At 37.7% G+C, this 16,071-nt stretch overlaps 1 protein-coding gene across 1 annotated transcript in view; it reads left to right on the top strand.

Moving 5' to 3' along the window:
• LOC115214055 (fatty acyl-CoA reductase 1) overlaps positions 1-16,071 on the top strand; it is a 148,493-nt gene that overhangs the window by 16,928 nt on the left and 115,494 nt on the right. The window contains exon 2 of the mRNA XM_029783095.2: positions 5,462-5,717. Coding sequence (XP_029638955.2) covers positions 5,514-5,717 — 204 coding nt within the window. The 5' untranslated portion in view covers positions 5,462-5,513. The remainder of the gene's footprint in view (positions 1-5,461; positions 5,718-16,071) is intronic.

The raw sequence follows: 16,071 nt of genomic DNA, 5'->3' as shown, positions 1-16,071 counted from the left end.
CAAGTGTCTTCTGCTATAGCCCCGGTCCGACCAATGCCTTGTGAGTGGATATGGTAGACGGAAACTGAAAGGAACCTGTCGTATATGTGTATATATGTGTATGTGTGTGTGTGTTTGTGTGTCTGTGTTTGCCCCCCTAGCATCGCTTGACAACCGATGCTGGTGTGTTTACGTCCCCGTTACTTAGCGGTTCGGCAAAAAAGACCGATAGAATAAGTACTGGGCTTACAAAGAATAAGTCCTGGGGTCGATTTGCTCGACTAAAGCTAGTGCTCAAGCATGGCCGTAGTCAAATGACTGACTGGAGTGGGTAAAGTAAGGGTGGGGTGTGGGTGGGAGTAGAGGTGGGTTATGTGGGAGTGGGTGTAAGGGGTGGGGTTGGATGGGGAAGGATAGGAAAGCTGGGGTTGGAATATGTAGGGGTGGGGTGGGCTTACGAGGGAGGGTAATGATGAAGGGAGGAAGGAGAAGATGGGTAGGAGTGAAGAGAAGTAGGAGTCAGAGCAAGAGAAGAGAGGTGAGTGGGAATATATAGGTGTGAGTGGGGAGAGAGGCGAGGGGAGGAGAAAAAGTTAGATGAAGAGAGGAAGGGGCGAAGAGAGAAGATTAATCCCTGTTCAAGGCGCAAATGGGAGTCCGGATGGCCCCTGTGCAAGGACAATCTGAACACGGACAGGTGTTGCAAAGAGGGACATGTAGAGCGGAAATGGTGCAAGACTGGAGTATCATTGCCGAGTCAGATGTCTCAGAGGTGTTCCGTGAACCGGTCAGCCAAGCGGCATCCCGTTTGCCTGATGTCTAGAGAATGGCAGAGAGAGAGTAGGAGATGCAATAGATGATATTGGTACTAGTGCAGATGAAGGAGTCAGTGATGTGATAGGGTCGATGATGAGTGCCAGTGAGGAGGGTGGTGTTGGAGAGGTAAGGGCAAGTGTGGCAGCGTGGGCGGGAGCAAGGTTGGGTTAGGGAAGAAGCTGTGGACCAAGAGGTCTTGTATGTTGTGGGCTCGTTTGAAGGAGGGGAAGAGTCGATTAGGGAAGATGTGCGAACTGGAGGGGTTTTCCTTTAGTTATTTTTTACTAAATGAGTAAATGGTTAAACTAGGCAATCTAACTGGTTTCAAAGGTCATTATTGTGAAGAATGTTGAAAATGTAGTAATTGACAAATGGGACACATAGTCTGAGAGATGGTGTTGTTGGTGGTGGTGGTAGTGGTGAAGTAAACAGTGATTAGATAACTTGACAACTTTGATCATGTTCAGGTTTTCTTGTTTGAAGTGATTAGGTGATCAGTGAAGAGATAAGATATTATCTCATCTGTTTGTGAATCTCACACATTACTGACTGAAATATAACTACTCTTTTATTGCTTTCAGGTCAAAGCTGCTGGGCCACCGCTGTTTTGCTACACTGTTATTATTGAGAGCCTCTTCTGATATGTGGCGTTTAGTCAATAAGGGAGTTTGATGTCACTACCCTCATTTGTGCCTCTTTCTGCGAGTTAGGTTCATCTGGGACTCTCGACAGGAAGAGATCCAGTTGGGGAGATCATAGTTGGGAGCAGTAGTCTAGGTGACTAAAGATGAATGTCCTCCAGAGCACCATCATGATTTCCTTCTCTCTGCTTCTGAAGGTTCTCAGCTGTCTGTACTGTGTCACCTTTCTGGTAATGTGCACTCGGAAAGAGATATCATCATTCATGTCGATACCCAGGTTATGCACTGATTTAGGTTCTAGGATAGTAATCCCCTGTGGGCTAGTGTACCCTGTAAATTTTTTGTGTGGCTTTAGGTGCTGTTGGCACAGGGTTTGGAATTTTCCAGCATTAAACTGCATATTATTGTCGTGTGTGTGTATGTATGTATATATGTGTGTGTGTGTATACATATTAAAGTTAAGGTATATAACAGTATATGTAACGAGGATGCAGCTGTGTGAGATGTATATATATGTGTGTGTGTGTGTGTGTGTGTTTATGTATGTATGTATGTGTGTGTGTGTATGTGTGTGTGTATGTATATATATTAAAGTTAAGGTATATAACACATTCTTCCTCCCATCTTTGCTATATAGAAGTAAGGCATGGGTTTTTTACTGTAGGCAGGTAAGGCAATTGGAATGATTTCATCAATACTGTCTGAGAAAAATTTGGGGATAAACTGGAAAATGGCCATTAGTAATGTGGAGGTGCTTGAGAGAAGTGGCAGTAGAAGTATAGAATCAATGATTTTGCAAAGACATTTGAGATGGTGGCGTGGGACATTTGGAGTACTCAGCCATTTGTGCATTAATTTTATGAGCAGACTGTTCCATTGATCAGATAAACAGGAACGTCATCGCTGTAACTGACAGAATACCATATTTTCTTTAAAATAGAGCGGAAGAAAAGGAAATGTTCCGTATCATAATGCAAAAATATCATGTGTTTAGTATAAACAGTGAAAGCTAAGATGAAATAATTGCTATTCTGTCATGTAGTGACTTTGCCCTCAACTCAGGCCCAGTTTGATAACAGCCTGAGCATCAGTATTTATCTGGGGGGCTTGGCCTCCAGATCTGTGAGACCCACAAATGCTGCTGTTAGAACCCTATTAACACCCTTAGCGAACCTAATGACTAAAGAGATTTTCCTGCCCCTATATAGGATCTTTTTTTATCTTCCAAGGTTTATCTTGCTCCAGTCTACTCAGCTGGCCAAATTGAGTTGTAGCTGTAACTCAAAGGGGCCAGTCATGTCATATTCTGTGTGAGGCTGAATCTCCCTAAGAACTATGTTAATGGTATGCATGTCTGTGGAGTACTTAGCCACTTGTGAGTTAATTTTATCTTTGTGTGATAATGAAAACTGAAGGTGACAATCCAATATTTGTTGTAGTTAATTGTCTTTGATTTAACAATGTGTCTATTTATCTATGTATCAACTTTTCTTTTGATCTATGTATCTATTTTTCTTATGACCTACGTATCTACTTTTCTTGTGATGTATGTTTTAGTCTACTCTGAATATACTGATAAACGTTTAAAAAAACAAAACAAATGCTGTCTCCATTCACTGTCTCTTTCTCTTCTCTGTCTTCCTCTCTCCCACATTGCCACTCGCTTCTTCCCTTGAAGTAAGTATGACACACATGATAGGTATGTACAAAATCAAAAAGTCGGCATTATTGATATTATTGATAATAATGATAATAATAATTACCTACCACATCCCTTTGTTGACATCATTTTTCAACAACAGTACCATTTCCTGTTTCTTCACTGTGCTAGATGTGGTAGACATCTGTCCAGACTTCATCAAACAAGTCTGACATGAATTTGTAGAAGTCATAGAGTAGGCCATCCAAACTAGGTGATTTGCTCTTTGTGCAATTACTTATCACCTCCTACATATTGTCCCCTTGTTTTTGAGCACACAGGCCTTTGCTCTGACTACACTGGCATCATGTTTTGCCTAAAAGAAATGATCAAGGCCACTGACTACGAAGATTAAACCTCATCTCCACCATCCATTCTCTCCTGTTGAGGTAGCCATGTATCTCCTCTATGGCAAAAAACTTGTTCCTGTCCTGCTGATATACTTTATCCTCTTAAGATCTAGCACAAAGTACTTCCCCTCAATACTGCACTGCCACTCTGTCAAAGGGTCTCAATCGCAAGCTGTCAAAGAGTCTCAATTGCAGTTGCAACCTTATAAGTGCTAGTATCACAAAAAAACACCCAATACACCCTGTGAAATGGCTGGCATTAGTAAGAATACCTGGCAATAGAAGCCATACCAAAGCAGACATTGGAGCGTGACACAGACCTCTGGCTTGTCAGATCCTGTTGAACCATCCAACCCATTCCAGCATGGAATATGGACATTAAATGATGATGATGATGGCATGAAGCCATACATTTAGGCTAAGGGACGTAATAAATTAAGGGACATAATAAATTAAATCAACCATAATGCTTGATAGCTGGCACTTAATTTATCCACCCCGAAAGTATTAAAGTCACATTTAACTGTAGGATTTGACTTTAGAAGGTTAAGAAAAAAGCTTACCAAAATACCACTAAGAATTTTGTTTATCACTGTACCACTGCTGCTAACTCACTGCAGTGGAATTTGAACTCTAAATGTAAAGAGCCAGAACATATACAATATTGTGTTTGTTTTTTTCCAATACTCTAGTGATTCTGTCAATTTACCATCTTTCATTGATTCTGAATTAGTCATGAGGCCTGAAATTTTGTGGTGGGATGATGGATTAGGCGATATCGTTGACCTCTGACAATGAAAGCAAAGTTGACTTTGGTGTTATATAAACTCAGAACATAAAGAGCTGGAACAAATATTGGAAAGAATTTTGTTGCAACAACAACAATAATAATAATAATGAAAATAATGGTTTCTTATTTAGGCATAAGATCAGCAATCTTGAGGGGAGGGGAATTTGAACTCAGAATATGAAGAGCCGGAATAAATACCATTAGGTGTTTTGGTCAACACTAACTATTCTGCCAATCCACAATCCTTTTATATAATAGTGCCTGACATAGGCACAAGGGTGCAAATTTGTGAGAGAGGTTAGGCAGTTAATTCATCCTCAGTACTTGTACTTTATTCTATCAACCCCAGAAGGTTGAAAGTTGAAGTTGATCTTGGCTCCATTTGAAGTCAGATTATAGAGTCAGAACAAATATTGTGAGGAATTTTGCTTATTGTTTACTGAATCTGCTAATTCATTGCAATAAATAAATAAAAATTAAAACTGAAATGATATGAGCAAATAAAAAGTTGATCAGGCAGGACTATATTTAATATAGACATACCTTCCCATGCTGTTAATCTGGAGATATATTTAACTCAATATTATCTAACAAGTTAATAGATGAATACAAGAAGACATCTCTGATAATCCACCACCCTAATAGTTCTAATTTTGGCACAAGGCCGACAATTTTGAGTTGGATGAGGGAACCAGTTAAATCAATAAGTGATACTTAATTTATCAACTTTGAACTGCTAAAAGGCAAAGTCAACTTTGGTGGAATTTGATCTCAAAATATAATGAGAAAAAATACTGTAAAACAGTTATTCTGATGCTCTAACTGTTCTGCCAGTAATAGCGATGATGAGGATTTCTAACTTAGGCCTGAGGTCATAAATTTGGTGGTAGCTGTAGAGTTATTTCATATGTTCTCCCAGAGCCCCACACTACTTCTTATTTTATTGATCCCCAGAAATATGGAAAAGCAAAGTTAACCCCAGTAAGATTTGAACTCAAAGTAATCAGTTGCAGTGATAATGATATTTTATTTTTGAAGATTCAGTTTGTCACAGTCAAGAAATGATGTTTATAATAATAATGATGTCACTAAAAATTTAGACTGGAGGAATAATTAACACTTTTTTTGTGCAGATATAAGCAATGTATAACCAACTATAATAATAATGATTATTATTATTTTGCAGGTGCTAGTGCCAATAGCTGAAGAATCATTTGGTCAGACAGTGAGGGCCAGCCATGGAAACAAAACCTTTACCATCTGTTGCTGAATATTATGCAGGCAAATGCATGTTTATCACTGGAGCAACTGGATTTATTGGTAAAGTCCTCATTGAAAAGTTGCTCAGATGTTGTCCTGGTATAAAGACTATTTATATGCTAATGCGACCGAAGAAAGGCCAAAGTATTGATGAGCGGTTCCAAGATTTGTTGCACAGTCGTGTGAGTTGGATCTCTCTTTCCCTCACCTCCCTCAGATTTTCATTTTTGATCCTTTGAATGTGCTTTATCTCCCCATCACAGTTTTATTATAGAAATATGTTCTGTGTTAATTCAGTCAATTTTAGATTAGTCTCCAACAAAAAAGCATGTTTAGTGGTCTACCTATTCCACCATTCATCAAACCTAGTAATGATGTCATTATTTCTAAATAGTAATGAGGTTATTATTAATAAGTAATAGTAGTAGTATGTGGTAGAGGTGGTGTGATTAACAAGATAAGGATTTGAGAGTTCATATCTATGGCGGATGCTTCATTGTTTCTGGGCTGTTCTCTTATCTTCTAGATTGCCCTGATTCATTTAACTGTGAGCAAATCAATGTCGTAAGTTATTTGATAGGTTTTATCATAGACTTAATATATTGTCCAGTAGGAAAATTTATCTATTAACTTCTTAAAAGAAATCGCTGATCAAGGCATACATGTAGATATTGAAAAATTGTTCATCTCTGAAGATGATGTTAGTTGTTTAAATAGTGATAATTTTATTGAACTCAATTCATCTCAGACATTTAAACAATAGATATCTGCAATGAATATTGATAGTATACTAACATTGCAAGTATATTGAATATTAGGGAATTACACACAGCTATAGTATTACATTAAATAAAATGCCCCACCCGCTTTTTTTTACTCTTAAGCCAATCTTTGTTAAATTAAGTGAAATTAAGTTTGACTGGAATATTATATTTGTATATTATTCTCTTGGTATCAGCTATTAATATGTTTAATCTTTGCTTATTATACTTTACCTAACTGATTTTACTTAACCGAACTGCTATTAACAGAAGAACTAGAAATAGATTGACAAATGTTAGTGCAAGGAAAGGGACACTGATCTTTGGTAATATGACAATGTTAATAATAGTAGTAATGATGATGATTGTCAGGAATGTAGAGCAACTAAATGTAAAGCTCCAGTCTTTGTTTATGTCACAGTGTTAATAACACCAATGATAACAGTAACAAATACCACCAAAACAAAATAATAATTATCCTTTCTACTATAGGCACAAGGCCTGACATTCTGGGGGAAGGGCTACTCAGTTACATTGACACCAGTGCACACCTGGTACAGCCCTGAAAGAACGAAAGGCAAAGTCGATCTTGATGGCATTTGAACTCAAAATGTAGACTGATGAAATACTGCTAAGCATTTTGTCTTACATTCTAATGATTCTGCCAGCTCACCACCTTAATAATAATAAAAAAAACTGCTGCTGATGATAGTGATAATAATAAGCAGCAGCCTGGAGTTAAGAAGTCTGGAGCTGAAACAAGCTTTTCTCCAGTGCTAACCACTACAATAACAAGCATCACAACAGCAAAATGATAATGATAGTCCTTTCTACTATAAGCACAAGGCCTGGAATTTGTGCATGTGTGTGTGTGTGTGAATTGTCAATCACATTGACCTCAGTACTTGACTGGTACTTATTTTATCACTCTGAAAGGATAAAAGGCAAAATTGACCTCAGCAGAATTTGAACTTAGAAAGCAAAGACGGACAAAATGCTGTGAAGCCTTTTGTCTGGTGAGCTAGTGATTCTGCCAGCTTGCTGTTTTAATAATGATGATGGTAATAATCACCATGGGGTCAGAAAGTGTGCAACTGAAACAAGCTCTTCTCCAAATACAGACTTGAATAGTCTTATGAATGAGATTAATCTCAATCCATGCCCTCCAATTTCAGCAGCACAAGGAAGATAAAAATCTAAATCTATCAAATGGACTCAGAAGGCTATATAGAAGTGATACAGGAATCATTCAGTTTATGGACATAATGCATTTCTGAAAACCTGGCAGTAACAAGAAAACCTGCAATGCAAAATTAATTTTTCCATTGATTTTCATATCGCCCTTTATGACATTTTCAAATCCTACATCCTTTACAAGTGTTGTAATATCTTTCTAAATTTTATGTAGACTTTCTGCTTGAGAAAATCTTCTAATGTCATGGAAACAGTCTGGCCATTATTTTTCCAAGCAGTATTCTTAGTTGAAGGTTTGACTTCATCTCATGACTTAGCTATATTATGTGCAGCATCCATTATGTTAAATTTCTTCCAGAAATCTCTAGCTGTTGGTTTATCTTCACTGTCAATTGCTTTCATAAGTTCTTTGACATATGATATGCCTTGAAGTTAGCTATCATACCTTAATCCCTTGGCTGGAGCAAAGAAGGTGTATTCTTGTGGAAATATTCTACATTATCAGAAAGGTCATCTAAGTTCACTGAGTAGCTCAGTGCTTTGTGTAAAAGAAGCAATATTTTGTTGGAAATATGTTTAGTACTGTACCTTTCTACAACAGGACAAAATAATGTTTGTAAATGACTTTTTGGAAAGGCTCTTAGTCATCCATGCATTCTTATTTGAATGCCAAATCAGAGGTAGGTTAACTTTTGTGTAACCTTTGAAAGCCCTTGGATTTTTGGAGTGGTACAAAAGTAGGGGTTTTACTTTACTATCATCAGCTTCATTTCCTCCCAAAAGAAGTGTCAGACAATTTTTGGAGGCTTTAAATCTTGGTGTTTTTGTTCTTAAGGAATAAAAATTCCAGCAGGCATACACTTCTAGAAAAGTACAGTTTCATCAATATTGTATACCTGCTCTGGTGTATAGCTCCTTTCAGCAATCATTTTTTTCAGCTGGTCTGGATAATTAGTAGCAGCCTGTATATCAGTGCTCACAGTTTCACCAGTCATTTTTATGCTGTTCAAATTTATGCATTAAACCTTTCAAACCAGCCTTTGCTAGCTAAAAAAGATTTTTTAATTAGAAGTTTCCCCTTCCTTTTTCTGCAAATTGTCATAGAAACATTTGGCTTTATTTTGAATTACTGTGGTGTTTATATCATCACATTGCACCAGTTCTGACCCTCAATTGATACACTCAAAAGTCATCCCATTTTAAGCTTTATACTAAATCTAAGGTAAAATAAGATCCAGGCAGTTAATGGAGTAACTTCTGGAGCACTTGATGTAATTTTCTCTCTGTTGTCATGCATTGTTCCCACTGTAGATGTTGCAAGATTTAATGTTTTGGCAATATAACTTAGTTTTTCTCCCACATCAAGTTTAATATCCAGTGCAATCCTTTAGCAGTTCCTTTTCACACTACTGCCTTCAGTTCTTCTTGATAGCTTCTTTTCAGACAACAGCAGCAAGTAATTATCCATTACAAATACTAGCAGAAAGACTGCCCTCCGGGTGGTTTTCTGCTAGCCACTTGATATTTCTACATTTGATTCCCAATTCTAATAATTTTTGTATTTTACATCTAATTATTTCTTTGTATAATAGTGCTCACTTGGTTAGTAAATATTGCTTTTATTATTTTATCAGTCATAATCTCTCTTTTTTAAAGAGTCAATCTATTATATATATTTATCATTAATAATTCAGACCGATAGAATAAGTACTGGGCTTACAAAGAATAAGTCCCGGGGTCGATTTGCTCGACTAAAGGTGGTGCTCCAGCATGGCCGCAGTCAAATGACTGAAACAAGTAAAAGAGTAAAAGAGTAAATTGGTAGAACTTACATAGGTATGGATGAATGGATGGATGGATACACACACACTCACATGCACGAAAGTCTGGTGCTGTGAGAATTTTTAGGAATGACGTTTCTTTACTTTTTCAAATATACCCAAATTTAAAATGATCTAATATAATGATATCATTCATTCAGTATGTGTTGAAATATGCCAAAACAATTTCATTCCACACAAATATATGTTACTTTACATATAATTTATGTGTTAATTCTATTTACTGAAACTTGCTAAAAAGCATATTTTGCTTTAAAGTAGTATCTCCTTGTAGACACAATTGTCAGTAATCATACTGTTTCCATTTCTCTCAGCCAATATTTTTACATTAGTCTTCTTTCAAACTCTAGATAATGCAACATACAACTGACCATGTGAGAAGAATTGTGTTGGAAGATATATTCCAATTTGTTCAAACGTCTGACCCTGTACCTTGTTGCACGTCAAGGCAAAAGCTGGCTTGACAGGAAATTGCATATAAATATAGATGGCAATTCCATTTCTTGAGATACATGTAGTATTCTTGGGATTAGCAGAGTTGATTCTGCATAAGGACCAGAAACAACCTTAGCCTCAATAACCTGATCATGTAAACTGACAATGATGTCCATTAGTAGCATCTAAATTTGTCAGAAGCATTATGCATTGTTTTTTCTTCAGTTTGAGAATGGGTGGTGGAAACCCTGATGGTGTAAGTTTGTTGATGAACTCGATTGGTTACAGAGTTTCATTATCAACTATATCTGAGCTTCTGTATATTTTTTTTAGCTCACTAGGGATCCTGGTCAACACAAAATCATTCACAAATTGTGCTGCTTCATTTGTTGGAGAAACGCTGGTACTATTTGCTAGCTACACAGGGTTTGTGAAGTTATTTTTGAGGTCAGCATATACAAAATCATATGGATAAGAAAGAGTACCACTTTCAAGGCAAGGGTCATTGGGTAGTTTGATTTTGAATTCACCTAGGCTTTTGTTCAATAGAAATGTTACCATTTCCTACATCAAGAAGGTAATTAGCAAACTCTCTTTCATTAGAATGACATTCTGTAAGAAGTCTTTGATTGGTTGTCAACTGCACTACTTCCACATGATTGCAAAGAAAAGATCTCTTTAGTATTGCATCAACAATTTGTTATCTGACACCATTATTTTGAAGTAGAATATTCTCCTCTCGAGATACGCTAACCAGTCGGTCATGTGTAGCAGAAACAGAATCATGTCTACGTCTCTGTGCATATTCAGGCATCTGTTTCAGTTGCTTTGCCATGGTTTCATCTGATTCAGTTGCCCATCTTTCCCATCTTTCTATCTGTTGTTGTACCTTTGCTCCTAAATATTCTTTTTCAGTTGCATATTATATATAAATTAAAGCTCGTTAAAAACTATCTTGTTTAAATGTGCTAGAAATAGCAGCGATCACATGGTTATTATTGTAAGGCTTATAGCATTCCAAGTAGCCATATCAACAAAGTCAGTTCATTTAAAAAACAAAAAAATATACTAGTATATTACAGAATTTTCATTTTACCAAAAATATTAATTTAACAAACTCTGGAAACTGATAATATTCTTGAAATTGTGTCTCATATCAAAGTTATATAGCTATTATTAAATTATCATTGATGAAAATAGAGGCAGGTGAGAATGAGAGACTTGCAAATAAAAATGTAAAATGTTTCCTGCAACGAAGTAATAGAACTGTATTATTGGCATGTTTGTTTGCAGGCAAGGTGCAGACAAGGTGACAGCTACAGACATATTTTAGATTATTGAACCTCATCAACATAATCCATTAAATTTCTCTTCCGTTGATCATTTGACAAATGCTTTTACATATTTATCATAGTTATGTAGAGTTTGGGCCAGTAGTAATTTGTATAGTTAAAAATAAGATAAATTAAAGGAAAAGTCTCAACTAGGCTTATGACATCAATATAAATTGATAAAGATGATGTACTGAACAATATATACACAAAATTGTTAATGAACTGAAATTTTGTTCTAAGAAAGAAAACAGAATCAGTGCAGCAATTGTTAGCGATTAAAAATAAAGGAAAGGAAGAAGAAATAATTTCAAGAGACTAAAAATAAATTTTTTTAATTGAAAAATAGATATGTTTAATTTTTAAAATTTTTAACTACTCTCATTTGTTGACCAGTGTGTCTAATTTGCAACAGTATGATTGATAATTAATTAATAAACAACTTTTTAAAAAATAAATAACAATACTGTGTTGCAGAAAGACTGAATTTCTTACTTTTGGGAACTTTTATTTTGTTTACTTTTATATTTATTACAACGTTCAGGTTAGATTTGACAGTTTGCATTAAAGGAAAAGAAAACACAATATCCCATCCCAAAATAAAAGTATTTAAAAAAAAATATTGACTGAATTGTGGTTGGGAGATAAAAGTTTGCTCAAAGTAGCAGCCCTCTGCTTCCACCACAGCCTCAAGATGGCTCCAGAAACTGCTCATGCATTCTTCACTGTGTCCCTGGGAAGATCTTTGAACATCTCCTTGATCTTGGCTTCCTGCTCAACTTTGGCTTTGCAGGCAGAGCAGTTGGTATCTTCCTCAACCATGCCTCACTCAAAGTAATCTTTTGGATTACAATCAGGGGAATTAGGAGGCTAGATATTGGGGCTGGTGCAGTTGTAGAAATTCCCCAACAACCATTTCTGGCTCTTTCTGAAGGTACAGCAAGGAGCCAAATCATGCTACCACACATATGGCCTTCCAGTAGCAACCCTCTCCAGCCAGGTTTGACCACAGTCTTCAGCAGCTTCACATAGCCATCTGAATTGAGCCTAAGGTCCTATTCAAAGAAGTGGAGTGCATGACATTACCCTCACTGGAGACACACCTAAAGACCATCACAGTTTAGGGGAACTTAGGTTTCATGGATTGTAGGCAAGCACCTCTCGTTTTGGGTGTTGTGCAACAGGTTTTAGCAGACGTTCTTTTTGTCTGAGAAGAACCAGATCATCCCTGGCTTAACAAGATGTTGCAGCTTCTTCAGGAGCTTCATTGCTTTCTCAAGCAGTTCTCTTTGGCTTTGACTGTCAGAATTTGTACCTCTTGTGTGAGTGCTAGTAGGTCCTTATTCAGAGCCAGCTTCATGGTGGTGACGTCAACACTTATCTCTCTTGCCAAAACTCAGATTTTCTTGCTTGGATCCTCCATCACATTGTCCTGCAGTTGCTGGATGCAGACATAGTCAAAATGCTGCTGTGTCCCTTTTTGCTGGTCAAAGGTTCATAGTCTCTGTTGTGGCTATCTACATCATGTCTCACAGCCTTTACAGTGTTCACAGATATTGATATTATGATGCCCCCATTTTGATGCCTGGTGCAAATCATTAATGATTTCTGTTGTATTTGACTCATCTGCCTTTAATTTCTTTGACAGAGACTTGTTGAATATGTTAAGTGAGCATTAGTCTTTACTAATATTTGCTTATTTCTTTATTGCCCACAAGGGGCTAAACATAGAGGGGACAAACAAGGACAGACAAAGGGATTAAATTGATTACATCGATCCCAGTGTGTAACTGGTACTTAATTTATCGATCTCGAAAGGATGAAAGGCAAAGTCGACCTCGGCGGAATTTGAATTCAGAACATAACAGCAGACAAAATACTGCTTAGCATTTCGCCTGCTGCGCTAGCGTTTCTGCCAGCTCGCCGCCTTATTTATTTGCTTATTGGTTTAATATTTGCTTATTGGTCTTGTATGTACTACCTTATAGTTTTAATTATAATAATAATAATCTTTTCTACTATAGGCTCAAGGCCTGAAATCTTGTGGGAGAGGTATAGTTAATTACATTGATCCCAATACTTGACTGGTACCCTGAAAGGATGAAAGGCAAAGTTGGCCTTGCTGGTATTTGAACTCAGAATGTAAAGATGTATGAAATACTGTAAAGTACTTTCTGTCTGGCATGCTAACAATTCTGCCAGTTCACAACAGCAGTAACAGTTTTAGTTTAATCCATGCACGAATCATCTTACCTACAGTTCTGCTGCTTCATCTTAATGTTTCATTTATATTATCCTCCTATTTATTGTATAAAATGCCTGTGTCAGATATGGTGTAATATTTATGACTCTGGAGTGGTTAGCAATGGAATGAGGCCAATTTTCAGCTGACTCCGTTTTTCTTTGAGTTTCTTTGGTGTTTTGGGGTCTTTTTAACAGAATTGTCAGCATTCAGACATCCTTAGGTCCTCTCTTGCTTGTATATTCGTTGTAGACATTGATATTCAGGTGTCCAAGTTGGTCATTGGTTGTATTCTCATTAGTCAGATATGGCTCACTACAAAAGTGCTTGGCATTGTCTTTGCTTTGTTAACTTATAAAAAATTGAATAAGATATGATAAATTATCTCTGTATGGAAACATCATCATCATAATCATTTAATGTCTGTTTTCCATGCTGGCATGGATTGGATGGACTGACAGGATCCAGCCATGTATGCTGAGCTCCAGAGTTAGCTTTGGCATGGGTTCTATGGTTGGATGCCCTTCCTAAAGCTAAACACATTACAATGTATACTGTGTGCTTTTTTTATGTGTGTATCATCGGCACTAGTCTAGTTGCCAAGTAACTTGCAAGTCAAAGAAAGAAAAAGAAAAAGAACCCACTACTAAGCAAGTAGGGTGAGTATTTCAGGGGTGGGTGGCTTTGTACCAAGTGTTGAAAGACTAAAGTATGATAGGAGAAGCATAACTGTTTTGCTGCAGAAGGGAATGCATGGCTACCACACATTATATGGGGGTAGATGGCAGTAGTTGAGAAGGAGATAAAGATAGTAGTGCCAGAGCAAGCTCTCAAGATAAAGGAAGGGGAGTATAAAAGGGGATATGGACAGTGTCTCAAAGGGGGGATGGTGAGAGAGGGCAGGTGACAGATGGTTAGAGATGGGGTAGAGGAGGTACAGTTGATGGGAAATATCAGTATGGTTAAGTGGTTCAGGAAGGTTAGATCAGAGGGCAGTGGGGAGGATGTGCATGGTGTAGGAGTGATGAGGAGGAAGATGGAAGGTTATATAGGGATGGCTATAGTGTGTAGGACAAGATGGCATGTATGAGGAAGTGTTGAGAATGAAAGCAAATTTGTGAAGTGTTAAGTGGAATATATATTTCTTTATTGCCCACAAGGGGCTAAACATAGAGGGGGCAAACAAGGACAGACAAAGGGATTAAGTCGATTACATCGACCCCAGTGCGTAACTGGTACTTTATTTATCGACCCCGAAAGGATGAAAGGCAAAGTCGACCTCGGCGGAATTTGAACTCAGAACATAACGACAGACGAAATACTGCTAAGCATTTCGCCCAGCGCGCTAACGTGTCTGCCAGATCGAGGAGAGTGATAACTGAAAACACAGAAATGAGGTGACTGGTGAAAATGTGTGAGAGGGGAAGGGAGTATAACAGGAAGGAGGTAACTGGTGGTATAAAGGAAGAGGGAGGAGAAATATGTGCTATTACAGCCTTCAAGTTGTAACAGCTCCCAGGCTGTGCCATAGATAGAGGAGTAATGGACAGCTGGATGTTAGGGGCATGAAATGTAGAGATTGCTTGTTGGGGCAGAATGAGCTACAAGCATACACAGAATGCTGCTAGGACTTCGTTTTTGCTGTGGTGGATAGGTATGGGTCTTTTTGAGCACAGTAAATTGCCAATCATCTCAGTCCTTTGTCATCTCCTCTGTGAGGCTCAGCATCTTTAGATCAGCTATCATTATTTTGTCCCATATCTCCCTCTTCCATAGGTTACATCCACTTTAAGTGATCCACACTTCTTTGTGCAGCTGTCCTCATCCATATACAAACCAGTGCAGTCTTTTCTCTTGCACACTACGTCTAATTCCTCATGCACAATATTTCTCACAACACCTTAGCATTTTGTTGTACATTCACACTAATGTTGCACGTCCAATGGAATGTACTAGTTTCATTCCACTCTAGTCTTTGCATGTGCTCTGCATTCAAGGCCTTGTCTCACTATCATGTAGCATCGTTGTTCATGAGCAATCATCACACAATCTGTATTTTATTTGGAGGGAGACCTTTTGTAGCCTCATCTCATCTTATTCCTAGGTTGGTCTTAGGAGCAGAGTCCACAAAGCACTCCTTCCTGTTTGAAGCAACTATGACCAGTTGACCTGGCTGAATGAGACTAACCAAGCTCATGGATGTTATCCAGCCATTTTGTTTGCAGTCTACCCCTGGGTCTCCTATTGGTTGGTTTTACCTGTAAAACCTGTCCAGCGATTCTTTCCTGGGACATTCTTACATGTCCATAGTATAGAATTGATCTCTCAATTTGGAGTTGTGGCGGCTCTACTTGGAGCACCTCTCTGAGCTCCAAGCTATGCACATTGAGTAATCCTAATCCAAAGACCCTTCAGAGGAATGCCATTTCTGCCCATTGTATTTGTGATTGTATTCTTTTTGTCATTACCCAAGATTCATGACCATAGATAAGGGTAGGTATGAACGCTGAATTGAAAATAGTGAGTTTAGCTTTTACACTTACTCCCTCTTTCTGATGACCAAATTGGCACATTACTATACCAGTTCCTGTTATTCTTGCCTTTAAGTCAGCCCTCCATCACTTATGAAAACAATCCTGTAATAATTGAACTTCTCCTCTTGCTTCAGTGGAGTTTCACTCATATGTAGAGTGCATTGCACCAGCTTCCTTCAGAGGATGAGTGTTTCAATT

Source organism: Octopus sinensis, linkage group LG7 (genome assembly GCF_006345805.1).
Source record: "Octopus sinensis linkage group LG7, ASM634580v1, whole genome shotgun sequence".
NCBI lineage: Eukaryota > Metazoa > Mollusca > Cephalopoda > Octopoda > Octopodidae > Octopus > Octopus sinensis.
Note: the sequence above shows the minus strand (reverse complement) of the source record. Positions and strands in the feature narration are given on the sequence as shown.